The sequence below is a fragment of the Hevea brasiliensis genome, chromosome 9 (assembly GCF_030052815.1).
Source record: "Hevea brasiliensis isolate MT/VB/25A 57/8 chromosome 9, ASM3005281v1, whole genome shotgun sequence".
In the NCBI taxonomy this organism is placed as follows: domain Eukaryota; kingdom Viridiplantae; phylum Streptophyta; class Magnoliopsida; order Malpighiales; family Euphorbiaceae; genus Hevea; species Hevea brasiliensis.
This window is the reverse complement of record NC_079501.1, coordinates 24,268,412-24,282,863: the sequence shown is the minus strand read 5'-3', so window position 1 is coordinate 24,282,863 and position 14,452 is coordinate 24,268,412. Positions and strand designations below refer to the sequence as shown.

General features: G+C 32.8%; 1 protein-coding gene and 1 pseudogene across 1 annotated transcript; one reads left to right on the top strand and one right to left on the bottom strand.

The window, feature by feature from the left end:
- The first annotated feature begins 5,956 nt into the window (after positions 1-5,956).
- On the top strand, positions 5,957-8,467 carry LOC110660843 (light-harvesting complex-like protein 3 isotype 1, chloroplastic). Its single transcript, XM_021819277.2, has 3 exons — positions 5,957-6,498; positions 7,784-7,921; positions 8,016-8,467. The coding sequence occupies exons 1-3, from the start codon at positions 6,108-6,110 to the stop codon at positions 8,264-8,266; spliced, it is 780 nt and encodes a 259-aa protein (XP_021674969.1). The 5' UTR covers positions 5,957-6,107; the 3' UTR covers positions 8,267-8,467.
- A 48-nt stretch (positions 8,468-8,515) lies between these two features.
- LOC110660844 (glutamate dehydrogenase 2-like) lies at positions 8,516-12,185 on the bottom strand (annotated as a pseudogene).
- Positions 12,186-14,452: the final 2,267 nt, after the last annotated feature.

Genomic DNA, 14,452 nt, shown 5'->3' with positions numbered 1-14,452 from the left:
GTAATTCACTAGGTTATTAAATCATCACAACCAACATAATTCTCATCAATTATATGTACAAATACTTCATCAATACATGATTACATGGCTGCCCAAAAATGGATATCTCAATACTCTTCAAACTTAAAAATTTCCCTCACAAAACCAACACCCATAACATGTATACAAAGTTTATCAAAGAAATCTTCAAAAATGCTAACTTACCTTATGGTTGGAGCTTGTTAAACCTTGCTTAAACTTCTCAAATTTGGTATCAAACTCTTCCTTGTGATGAGTAGACAAACTTTCATGAAGGGACTTGTTGGATTTATGGCATGAAAGTGAAGATTGGAGTTCATGCATGGAGCTTGGAAGCTTTGGCCATGGAGTTCTTCTTGGAGGCTCACGGCTGAATTTTTGAGGTTGAAGAAGGAAATGAATCTGCTGTCCAAATTCAGATTAAGTGGTCCACTTTAGGTGTGAGTGGAGCACTAAGTGGAAAGATAATGTTAATTTATTCAAAAGTTTCAATTTCCTACATTTAACTCCCCATTTTTGCTATTTACATTAGGTACCCCTAAATTAATTTTTCATTATATTTTCCAAGTGTAATATTATTTATTTTTGATGAAAATTTAGGTCAAAAGACAATTCGGGATGTCAAATGACCATAATGCCCCTGTTCGGGTTGCATTCCCGATTTTTTGGTAACACCGGGTTTTGTCTGTTTTTCGATTTCTCATTTTTCTTTGTACAAATTATTTAATTTTTCTTTGATATTTCTAATGATATTTATTCTTCAATAAGGTTCTATTTAAGTCCTAAAAATGTTTTCCAGGGTTCCCCGCAGTCCAGGGCTAGTCAACGGTCCACGCCTTGGCTTCCCAGTGCGGTCACCCATCGTTAGATTTCCCGGCTCGTTTAACTTGATCACATTTCTTTGCTATCATTTTTTCTTTATTTTTCTTGTACTTTCTTTTCTTGTATTTCATTATTTTATGTCTCCTCACTCATATCGAAGTACGGTTCTAGGCATCCTAGCTGTCCGGACAACGCTGGTCACCGGAACAGCAGAACGCACTACCGAACTTTGGGGTGTTACAGAATAGGCATGGATGTTGAACTAGTGTGCTAATTGAGGTTTATGGGTAAATTGAATTGGACATTAGGGTTTTGAGAAGTAAAAATTTACTTGGCTTATGAAACTGTTAAAGAACACTCTAATGGTCAATTAGTGACCATTTGAGGTATTTTGACCATAATATGGACTGAAAAATAGCTTGGCAAAGAGAATGACTATGCTGCCTAGGGACAGCAGTAATGGTGACTGAGATTTCAGTCCAATTACACAGCCATAACTTTGGCTGTGTTGGTCCAATTGGTGTTTGGCCAATTGGACATGAAACTAGGCTTATAATGGCACATTTTTGCTGAAGAAACCATACCCAAAAGACCAAAGCAAGAGGACTAAAAGTTGGCCCCAATCCGGACACCCTGCAACAGCACCTGCAGAAATGACCAAATGAACAGTTTCATTTGGCCATAACTCACTGTAGATTTGGTCAATTGACCTGAAATTTTTACAGAAAAAAGTAAGACATAGAAAAACAACTTTCATGAAGGAACCTACCCCAAATTATGACCAGAACCAATTCAAAAATGCAATCACAGTCACTGTTCATGTTACTATAGATGTGGTAATTTCTGCAGAATGGGAATCCGACCAGCTGTGGTCTTTGGGCCATATCTGGAGCTACAAAACTCCAAATGGAGTGATTCAAAAATGGAAATTCAACTAGACAAAATAAGGAACAACTTTCATGTTTGTCATTTCTTCAAATTCTCACTGCAACAGTGCTTAATGGAACAGTAAACATATGCTTCAAAAATTAAAATTTTCTGCCCTCTTGGTTTTAAGTTAGAAATAATAATGGTGACCAATTCCAATAAGTTTTAAAAGCAAAATATGGTATGTTGGGAGTGCCAAAACCAATGTACCTAATTTCTACCTAAAAGTCAACATTTTAGTTGACCATAGAGGTAAATAGTAACACCGAAACTTGAAATTCAAAGATTGAAGAATTTTAAAGTATCGAATGCCCTAGTATACCTAACAAGATTGGTTTGGATAGTTTGGCATGCCAATAGAGTTCAGTTAGCAGTACTGCATATGGCAATATGCCATTCCGTGATTTCATGGCTTTTAGTCATTCTGACTTTGTATTGAGACTTAGCCTTGTGCCTGATGTTATTACAGCTTATTAGGCATTACATTACCTGCCGGAGATGCATATGTGACCGATGGTGTGACGGCGAGTACTAGGTACCCAGCGCCGGTTACCGTTATCGATCCGATCGTCTAGTGTAGGTTACTTGGGCAACCAAATGAATGAAAGTGAACAAAGTTAATGAATTAATGTATATACCCATACTAAACAAATGAATCATACACATTCACTACATATTTGTTTTCTTGCTATTTTTTTTTATTTTATTATTGCACCACTAAGCATTATTGCTTAGCGCGTTGCTTTTGCCACGCGCGTAGTGCTGGAGATACAGATCGTGAGCCCAGTGAAGTGCGGTCGGGTGAGTCTATCTGCAGATTACGCCCGATGTCCGTGTCACCTCAACCTGCGATTGCATTGGTAGGACACTAGGTGTCATTGTGACATTTTGTAACTAAATTTTGATTTTCTCATATGAAATTAAACTTGTGTAATGTATATTGATGTTTATGTAAATTATGAAAATTGTATTTGTGAATGGAAAAGTAAATGTTTATTTGTGATTTATATGTGATCATCACATGTGATGGATGAATGAGAATTGAAATTGAAATGTTGAGATCTTGATATTGAGTTTTGTGATGATATTGGAGTTGAGAATGAATGAATTTGTTTATTGGAAGTGTTTTTCACAGGTTCCGAAGAACTGTTTTCTCCATTTTTAGCCGGTACTCTGCCGGATTTTCTTTAAAATTTTCGGAACCTCAAATAAATTATGATTTCAATAAATAACTTAAATGAGTTATATTTTACAAGTTATATTCAAAGTTATGATGAAAATTAATTAAGGTATATTAGAGTGTGCCGGTACACCGTGTGGCATTACTTACTCGGGTATACTGTACACGGGTACGGGGTGTCACACAACAATTATTGGCTTTGATTTGGAATCCAAAATTGCAACTTCACCACATATTAAATTATATTATTAAAATAAAATAATAAATATTTCGCACAACGTGTAAATAAATTGACTAGTTAATATAATCCTAAAACACTTAAATTCAAACAATAAATTAGCAGATAATTGAATTAGATAGTTAACTACCCTCTCCTCTCCTGTCTTTCTTTTCGGATGTCACAAAATATATGTCCATTTTCAAAGGCCAACAAAATTTTTAAGTAATTTTCCTAGTGTACCCTTTCGTTAATTTCATTGTAAAATGTGATATTAATTGTAATTTTGTAAAGAGAAAGATTTCAAATTTTCTAATAAAATAATGAGGATATAAAAGGAAGAATGGAGTGCAAAATGTTGGGTAAATTCCACTAACCCTCTCAAACTTAGATAATGGTTGATTTTCTTCTTTAAATTTCAATTTGTTATAATTAAATTCTTTAACCTTAATTATATTTATTAAAAAAAAAACTTACAATAACAGATTAATAGATAAACAAAATATAAAATAATTATTTTGTCATTTTAAAAACACTATTATTTTGTTCACTTTCTCTTTCATTTTTATGATTAAATTAATTATGAATAAAAAGTGGCAATCATTTATGATTAAAAATGTGACAATTATGTTTTCTTTGAGTTATGCGAAAAATAATAAGTGATAATCACTTAAATATTCAAATTTTTGAAGTTTTTTTTTTCCAAATCAATGGTAAATTTGATCAAATTTACCATTCTAAAATAATTAGAACAATGAGGTATAGAAATTAAATTTTAGAAGAACAAAGTGAAAACTAATAAATGATTATGACTTTTTTTTATTTTTTTTAATTATTTCTTGAATATTAACATAATATTTAAGACAATATTTTTGAGCATACTTATATTATTACATTTGTTATCATGAACATATATTTTTTAATTATATATATATTTTAATTGCATTTATACTATAAAGATATTATATTATCATATTCTTTTGAAAGAATATTTAAAAAAAATAATTAATAATTTTTTAAAAAATAAAAATTTAATTTAATTTGATAGGCATATAATTATTCAAAAATTTAATAAAACTTTAAATTGCATTGCTATATTTAGCAAAATAGTATGATTTAGACAGTACAAAATATAAAAAAAAATTATATTATTAAAATAAAATAATAACTAATTTACACAATAGAGGAACAAAATTATCAATTATTTATTTATTTATTCTAAAATTACGTTTTCATAAAAAAAATCATAAATTCCATTTGTTTCACGAAAAATAACTTATATCATGAAAATATTTTCCTTATTTAGTTGTAATATTAAATTAATAATATGTATTTATTTCATGTATATATAAGTGTATTCATATTTTAATAAGATTATCACAGTTTAGAAAACAAAAAATAATCTCATCTTTTAAAAAATAAAAGTCATTTTTTTAAAAAATGATTTAATTTTCTCTTTGACCAGGGAAATAGTTTTTGTTAACTAATTTTTCAAAGTGTCTCAAACACCAAAAAATACGGAAAATATTTTTTTAAAAAAATATTTTCTGTAAAATAAACGAAACCTTAATAATTTTTGAAAAATATAAACATTATATTTTTTTAATAAATTTTAAAATAAATAAAAATATTACATAATTTTTAATTATTTTATTAAATTAAATTATTTTTGACACATATTAATTAAATATTTAAACTGCTTAAAGTAATTCTTACTTAATTTTACCAAACATTTAGGGGTAGGTAAAACTTATATATATTTTTAAAATTTACCTATTTAATTTTTAATATTTTAATAAAATTATTGATTAGTTACTACTGTTAGAATTACAGTTAAGTCTATTGATTAGTTACTATCATTAGAATTATAGTTAAGTTGTCGTTAATTTTAACAAAAATAACCGAAATATCCTTTACTATAATTTTTTTATTTGAAATAATTTTGTTCCTTAAGTTTGATAAAACTTACATATTAATCTCTATAAATTATATTCATTAACGATATGAATTAATTACTTTAAGGTTCTTAAAATTTTCTATTAATTATAAAATCATCCATATATTTAACAAAATGATTCCTAAATATTTTAATTATTTACAAATAAGCCCTATATTTTTATAATTAACAAACATAAGAATTAATTAGTAAATAATTATAATTATTAAAATATGAATTAATTACTTTAAGATCCTTATACTTCGTTGATTAGCATTTTAATAATATAATATAAAACATAAATACACTTTAATAGTTAATTTTGTACAAATTTACCCTATTAATCAATAGGTAGTTTTGTAACTAATAGTTATTTTATAAAATTAAATATTAATTATGTTAAAAATTTTAATATGTAACTTATAAATTTTACTTTGTAAAATTAAAAAAAATAGAACAATTAAAATTTTTAATTTTGCCATATTAGAGACTATTTTGTTAACAAATCAAAATATCAAGAATTATGTTGAAATTTATAAATAAGTGCATTTTGATTTTTTTTAAAATTAACCGTAGTTTAGATGATAAATTTGATGGAGAAACTAATCAGTAGAATTTTTTTAAATATCAAGAATTAAGTAAATAAATTTTAAAAATATAAAAATTAATTTATAAATTTCACTAAATCTCATATATTAATTTATAGGTTTTGTAAAATTTTAAAAATTAAATTATTTTTGATAAAAAAATATAATAAAGGATATTTTGGTATTTTTAGTAACGTTGAGGATGATTTAATGTAACTATATAGTAGGACTAATGGGAAAGGTTATTAAAATGCCAAACCCTACTTTAATGCGTTTTGAAAATGCGGACTGAACCCCCTCAATAATTTTTTCTTGTTTGTTGGCTCTTTGAGTCATATGCTAGTAAGTCCAAAGCAAGACATCTCTAAGGCTGAGGATAACTCGATGAACTGACGTCCACAACACCTCCATCGACAGAAAATGTCCATTTCAATGGCCTTGTTCTCTCCTCCTCTGCCTACCCAAGTCCTACGATCCCTCTCCTTCAAACCCTGTTTCACCCATAAACCCGCTCGCTTTCTCAGACCCGCTATTCCTTCCCTTCTCCTCTCCCCTCCAAAATCCTCCACTGACAATGGTGCTGGAATTTCAGCCTCTGTAGAAGAACTAAAAGCGGAGGAAAAGGTTGCTCAGCCTTCTGGGTCTGCACCGGGGGCCGAAGAGAGCACTTTGGGGTCCAATGGCACGGTGGCGGATGCTGAGGTGAAGCCGGAAAGTAAATTTATAGAACCTAGATGGGTTGGAGGGACTTGGGACTTGAAGCAGTTTCAGAAAGATGGGAAAACTGATTGGGATGCTGTAATTGATGCCGGTGAGGTGTTGGGTTTTGATTATTTATCTGCTCCATAATTACACTCTATTATTGCTTTGTTTGTTATTTAGTTATTTATTTATTATTGTATGGGTGCTACGAGTAAGAAAGTAGGAGCATTTTAGTTTTAAAGATATGCTAATAGATTCTGAAAATGGAACCCTCTGAACTTCACCAATTACAAATTATCTTCATAAAATTGAGAGAGCGATGATTTGAAAGAAGGTAATAATAGCCGAAATTTAGACCCCAAATGGTCTGGCAAATCGAAATTTGACGTCATCATCTATGCTTAATCAATTGCAGTGAAATTAACTTGAACACTTAGGTTTATATTTTATTGCAGTACCCTCAGAATTGGCCACCATCAATTCATGGATTGGGGATTGTTGGGGATGGGAGGGAAGGGAGCAGGATCAGTTCAAGTATGTTTCAATTGTCAAACATGACATGCAAATATGCAATGCCTATAGTAACTAACAGATAAGACATAATTTAGGCAGTCAAGACAACTTGTCTCTCATGGCTCTCTTGGTGGCTCTGTTTTTGGATATATTTTTGGAAGAGAGAAAAAGACTGCATTTTTGGAGTTTGGTATTGTCTGGTAGCCATTGGGTTCAAGTTTGAGTAAATTATTAAGTTGTTAAGTTTGTTTGATCCAATTTCAATCATTTACTGGGGAGATCTATTTTTTTTCTCAATGGTGTAACTTACCAAGTTATAGGCCGCAGTTGTAGATAAGCTTTTCACCATTGCTCAACAATGGTGGTCTTAGCATAACGTGATTTGGTGTTTCAATTCCAAATGTGAAAGGAATTGTTTTTGCATTCTCTTCAATCTTTTTCCCAATGTGATCTGATCTTACGTGTTTAAGATTATTCATTAGGTCCAAGTTAATATTATTATACTGACCATTGTGCAAGTTTATTCATCCTTTTTTGTTTTCTTCTTCTTTGAAGATAACACAAGCTTTATCTGATAAAATCTTGGTTTTATACTAAATTTTTCTGTTGACTGGAACTGGTTAATTTACTTTTCCATTTGGGACAACCAAACATTCAATATACATGTCAGTGGTGTGGAAAAACATCCAATTCACTATTAATGCTTCCCATCTACTTTGAGCTGGAACTTCGTATGTGTGTTTTTCATTCAATTGATTGTTTCCTGAAGGAAGAGGTGAAGTTGGGATTCATGTATGATAGGTCCTTGATATATATTTTCTTTTACAGCTCCTGGTGAGATTAGTTAGTATCTAATTAATTTGGTTAATGATCTTTTCCAGAGGTTAGGAGGAGAAAATGGCTTGAGGGAAATCCAGAATCATCCCGCAATGATGACCCTGTAGTTTTTGACACCTCAATCATTCCATGGTGGGCGTGGATAAAAAGATTCCATCTACCTGAAGCGGAACTACTTAATGGTTTGTTGATACCTCTTCCTTTGCAGTGTGCATCGAATATCTGCCTTTTTGGCACATTGGTTTTAACTAATGCAGTTCTATGACTTTTGTGCAGGCCGTGCTGCGATGATCGGATTCTTTATGGCTTACTTTGTGGATAGTTTGACTGGTGTTGGTCTAGTTGATCAAATGAGCAACTTCTTCTGCAAGACTTTATTGTTCGTAGCTGTGGCAGGAGTAATTCTAATCCGAAAGAATGAGGATATAGAAACTCTAAAAAAGTTGCTGGATGAGACAACCTTTTATGACAAGCAATGGCAAGCAACCTGGCAAGATGAGACCCCTAGTAGTTCCAAAACTGAGTAGCTAGATTTTATGAAGTTTTTAATCGTGTATTTGCAGAGGGCAATATGATTTTAATTTGGATCCCACTTTAGTCAAGCTTTTCTTGAGGTTTGCACGCATATCATGTTTCCTTCATGAATTTGATGCTTGTGAAATAATTGTTGATGACAAATCTAGAATCAGATGTTGATGTAGCTGAATTTCCTTCAGCTTCCATGATAATTGCCCTGGCCTTTTTCATTTAAAACAAAAAAGTCGCTACTCTAACCTTCGAAGTTAGGGTATTAGATTAAAAGAAAGGAATTCAAATCCATACGATATAGGATTTTACGTGACTGTTATAATGGTTGTCAAGACTCAAGCCTGGGAAGTAGTCAGGTAAGATTTTTTTTTCCCTTGTAATTTTACATAAGAAGGTAACTAAAATGGAGAAAGGGAGAAAGTTCCTAGCAAATTGAGCTGCTAATTAAAAACTTGTGATTGCAACTATATCTGCAGGGTAATGCTCCGGACACAGGAAAAGCTGGGTTCTATTTGGTAATTTCCATTTTCTGTAACTTGTACATTCATAAAGCTTATTGAAGCCTCTATTTCATTCCTTATTTCTACCTTAAATACCTACTTGATTAATCTGTCAACTGTTGTATAACCATGCTACGCTCTACTTCTGAACAAAATTTGGAAGCTACGAAGTATTAGACTCATTAGAGGCGAAAGAGAGAGAGATGCAAGAACTTCATCAAGCTTCCCAACCCCTCAGAAGAGTAGCACGAGCAACGCGATTAAGGCCCAGAGTGAAGGCTCCCATTTGCAGGTTGCAGTTGTAAGTCTTGCACATTGCCTTGATTTGTTGGAAAGATCTCCTCATGTACTTCTTCCGCTCACAGTTCACTTTCTCCTCATCCCACATGAACCCTTGAATGTTCTGCACAGAACACAATATTCAATGCAGAGTAAGCAAAATTACTTATTATCAAGCCCTGGTAACTTGTTCAAGAGGAAATAGAACTAGGAAGGGCTTTAGGGCATATTATCAATTATTTGTCACCTGAACCCATTCAAAGTAACTCCCAGTCACCACCGCAATTTGCATAGATGCAAGGAAGAATAACTACTCCTTTCTTAGATAAAATCTGCAGAAAAGACCAGTTTTACATGTAAATTAGCTCCCTTTCCAGATTAAATTGGACTATTAAACTATTTTACAATAGCAAAAAGTGAAAAGAGCAAGTTTATCATCTGAAGCCTTAGAATATTACATCATCTGCTTCTGGATCAGTGGGGGATTTGCAGCTTCTACTATGAATTTTGCCTTCACATTAGCAGCATTTTCCCTTTATACAACAAAATGTGTGTAAATAAATACACAATATTGTTATTGACAATTTCCAAGATGAAACAATATAGAAGAAATGCAAATATGGAATTGTAAGATGCATATATAATTGCATAAAAAATGAGATGACTTGAAAGGCAAAGAGATATATCAAGGAGTGGTGAATGAGGATCTTGGTGAAATAGACTAACTACCTATTGAGAACTCCACCTAATGTGCTTGGCATCAGAACATCACATTCACAAACAAGCAATTCATTGGGATCCATATCTTCTCCAACTTCAAAATCCTTCAAGCTCTGGGTGTTCTCCCTATGCTTCATCAGAGCAGGGATGTCAAGTCCACTTGGGTTTTTAACTGCACCAGTAATGTTACCGACTGCAACTACTTTGCCCCCATTTTCATGAATGAAATTAGCTGCCTAGGAGCCCACATTTCCAAAACCCTAGAAAGTATAACTTTACATTTATTGAACTACACATCAATTGAACAAAGGTGCCCAAGTCACATTAAAGTTCAGCGATAAACCTGGGTGGCAAACTTCATTTTAGAGATTGACTTTCCATATCAGCCAGAAGATCATCTGTTGCAAAAACCACTCCAAGACCAGTTGCTGCCTCCCTGCCCAATGAGCCCCCAAGATCTTCAATCCCAAGTGAAAAATAAAAAAAGGAAAAATTACTTCCTTCCAATTCGGCTTTCCTAATTCTTTGTTTTCAAGCACCCTTACGATTGGCTTCCCGGTAACAACAGCAGGTGAGTGACCATGGAACTTAGAGTATTCATCCAGAATCCAAGCAATATGGTTTGTCCAATTTGAGACAAAGGAATAAGCAGACAAGAACAAAAAATGAGATTGTCTAAAAAGGCCACAAAAAATTCATTTCATTAGGAAACAAACTGAAAATGATGTCATATGTACAAACCTGTGAATTATTCCTATATCAGGCGCAGCAACATCCCTGTGAGCTCCAATAAGATCATGGATCTTCTGAGTAAAAACACGAGTAAGGCGCTCTAATTCACTGGCACTCAGCTCCCTGGGGTCAGAGCCAATGCCACCCTTAGCTCCACCGTATGGAATATCTGCCACGGCTGTCTCCCATGTCATTAGTTGAGCCAAAGCATTCACCTCATCAGGATCAATCTAGAATATAACATCATTTACTTCAATTCAGAACATCTCCATTTTATCTGAAAACTACCAGTTTATTGATGACCATATATAGTATGTGCTTATTTTTGTCCACATCAAAATAATGTTCTTGCCATTTATTTCATTGGTGTAACCTTGTAGACGACTCTAATATTACTAAATTAAAATTTATCACTACCATGTAGAATTCTTTGATTTGCCTGTTTTCTTTTTTGATTTTGCTATTTAAAAAAAAAAAGTAATAATTGGTCATATAACAAGAGGACATTAATAAAGAAAAAAAAAAATTAGTCTCTTACAAGAGCTTCGTCAAATGGCTTTTTCATTTTTCTTTTTCACCTAGCTTAGCTACCTGGAAAAATGATGGAGATAGAGACAAATTATCCTTTGGAAAAAGATGGAGAAATTATCTATTTTGAGGCTATGTATACCCAAAAGAGACACACCATCCAAACAATTGAATAAGACTGTTGAGTAACCACGAAACCAAATCCCTAATTATAATTCCATCTCACGTGAATTATCGAGGTCGATGTACGAACAAAATGACATTAATGTTTATTCTTGAACAAGTTTAAATAAACGTTAAGAATTTGGAAAATTTTTGTATAAATTTGATTTTTTAAAATTTAATATAGAATATATATGATAAAATTACATATAAAATAAATAAAATTTATATATTTATATCATAAATTCATTGTATAACAGATTTAAAAAAAAAAAAAAAAATCTAGCCTCTAGCATCCATGGAATCAGGTTAAAAACAAGTGCAGTCATAAACACACACATCACCTCAGGGTGATATCTGATACCGCCTTTCATTGGGCCACGAGCATTGTCATGCTGGATTCTAAATCCAACATAAGAGACCAAGCTCCCATCATCTTTTGGAATAGTACACTCAACCTGCAAAGATCATCAACTCCATATATGTACGCACAAAAATATTTAAAAGGCCATGAATCAACAGGATTTTTTTAAAAAAATTTACTTTGATTTCTCTGGGAGGGATCAAAAGGCTCTTTTCAAGCTTAGAATCCAGACCAAGAATGCGAGCTGCATGGCGGAAGTTCCTGTTGGTGGCTGCAAGAGCATTCATGGCTGCTGTAAGAAACAATGACAACCCAGAAACAGAAAGTAAAAAATAAAAAATAAAAAAAAGGAAAACAAGAGAAGATGGAATCAAGGAAGAAATTGCATGTGATGAAATGGATAGAGAGGGCGCAGTGAATATGAGGGATAGAGACAGAGCATAATCAAGAGGGATAGAGTTTGGAGGACCAGGGTTTTTGGCCTTACATAGGAAAATATTTATCTGGGGTATCGATGTTTGAGGGGGAAATTAGCCAAGTGGATTTGAAGTGATAGAAAAGATCTTACAGGTTTCCGATGAGTAAAGAAAAGGATTTCAGTCAAAGAAATGTTTTCTGGCTTCTTAGGACGCGTGTGTTGTGCACTTACTCTTGCCCTTGCTTGCCTGTATATGCCTTCGGGAGAAGTGTCCAAATTCTCATAGGGAAAAGCTCACTCGGGAATTACCCTTGCATTTGAGTGGCAAATTGTGTAAAATAGTTAAAATTTACTAATCATGAACACATGAGATTTGTAGGACATTCAAATCCATTTTCATTTAGAATTCAAACAATATATTTCCAAATCCAAATCTATAGATATTCTAATGTTAGCATAATTACAGTAATTAGCATGATTATAAGAGATTTATATAGCATAATTACAGCAATTAACATGATTATAAGAGATTTGTGTAGCATAATTACAACAATTATTATTCTTATCTAAATTAGCTCATATTCTCATGTATAAATAGATGTAATATCTCTGTAAATAAGATACATAAATACACAATCATTTCCTTCATTACTTATATTCTTTCTTCTAACATGGTGTCAGAGTCATAAAACTTTTATTTCTAGTTTCTGGGGTCTCTCTTCTCTCTCAACAACTTGTTCTGGTTTATTCTTTCATTTCTGTTATTATACCATTTTTTTTTCTCCTCATCTTGTTATCAATGGAGAAATCTGATATTTCAAAACCTATTGCAACAGTTCTGACCGGTTCCAACTATAATCTTTGAGTTCAAGGAATAAAAAGTTTTTTGATAGGTCGCAAGCTTTGGCGTATTGTTATCGGAGATATCACTACGCCGATAAGAGAGAACGATGAAACTGATGCAAAATTTGCTGACCGTCTTGACGATTGGGATAGTAAAAATTATCAGATCATCACCTAGTTTTGCAATACCTCTGTCTCGTCCATCCACATCCAATTTGCTAATTATGACTCTGCGAAAGAAATCTGAAATTTTTTAGCTAATCGATATCAGACCACTGGACTTGCCCACTATTATCAGTTGTGGACTACTCTTCATAATCTGAAACAAGAAGCAGGTCAATCTGTGAATGATTTTCTTGCCCAGGTCCAACCCATTTGGAATCAAATATCTCAGGCCAAAATCAGTGAAGATCATCTTCATCTAATTCAAGTTCTAATGGCTCTTCGATCAGAATATGAGGCCGTTCGAGCGTCCCTGCTATATCGAAATCCACTCCCATCATTGGATACTGCTATTCAAGAGATTATTTTTGAAGAGACTCGTCTCAGTTTGGATAAAACTCCTCAATTTGAAACTGCTCTTGCAACTACTCGATCCTCACATCAGAAATCTGACAATTAACTCTGTAAGAATTGCAATCAAATTGATCATGCTTTTGCATATTGTCCTACTATAAAATGCATATATTGTCATGGTTACGGTCATATTCTTGAACATTGTCCCACACGCCCTCCAAGACTAAAAGGAGGGCATTCTAAATTCAAGAATGTCTCAAAGCCTAGATCTTCCTCTGTCACTGCTGTTGCTGCTACTGAGGGTTCTACTGCCATCACCATGAGTGATCTTGAGGCACTATTCAAACAGGTTATCTCTTCTAATTCTCCTGTTGCCATGTCTGCCACTCCGGGTAATTCTTATTGGCTTTTTAACTCTGCATGTTGTAATCATATGACCACTAATCTTAAATTCTTGTCTTCTGCAAAACTTGTATCTTCCTTACCACCAATCCATACTGCAAATGGTACTAAAATGAACATCACACATACTGGTCATGTGTCTACCTCAAATCTTTATCTCCCTGACACCTATTATATCCCTAATTTGGCACTCAATCTTATTTCTGTTGGTCAGTTGTGTGAAAAAGGACTAAATGTTATTTTTTTCTCCCCATGGTGTCCAGGTACAGGATCCACAAACGGGAAAATTTCTTGGGGAGGGTCGCAGAGTGGGTCGATTATTTGAGCTTGCATATTTACATCTTCCTCAAAGATTTGTGTCTGCAGCTACAATCCCTAATTCCTCCATTCACCAATGGCATCTTTGTCTTGTTCATGCTTCTGCCAGTAAAATTCAATCTTTAATTTCTCGTGGATTATTAGGATCTACTAAGTTTGAGTCATTTAATTGTTTAAATTGTCAGCTTGCAAAACAACCTACATTATCTTTTTCTCATAATAATGCTACTTCAGACACTTCTTTTGGTTTAATTCATTATGACATTTGGGGTCCTCCTATTTCTTCAATAAATGATTTTCGTTATTTTGTGATATTTATTGATGATTATTCTCGGCTTATGATGCATACATTTTGCATAGTCATTTAGGTCTAGTTTCATAGCCATTTTATTTTATTATTAGT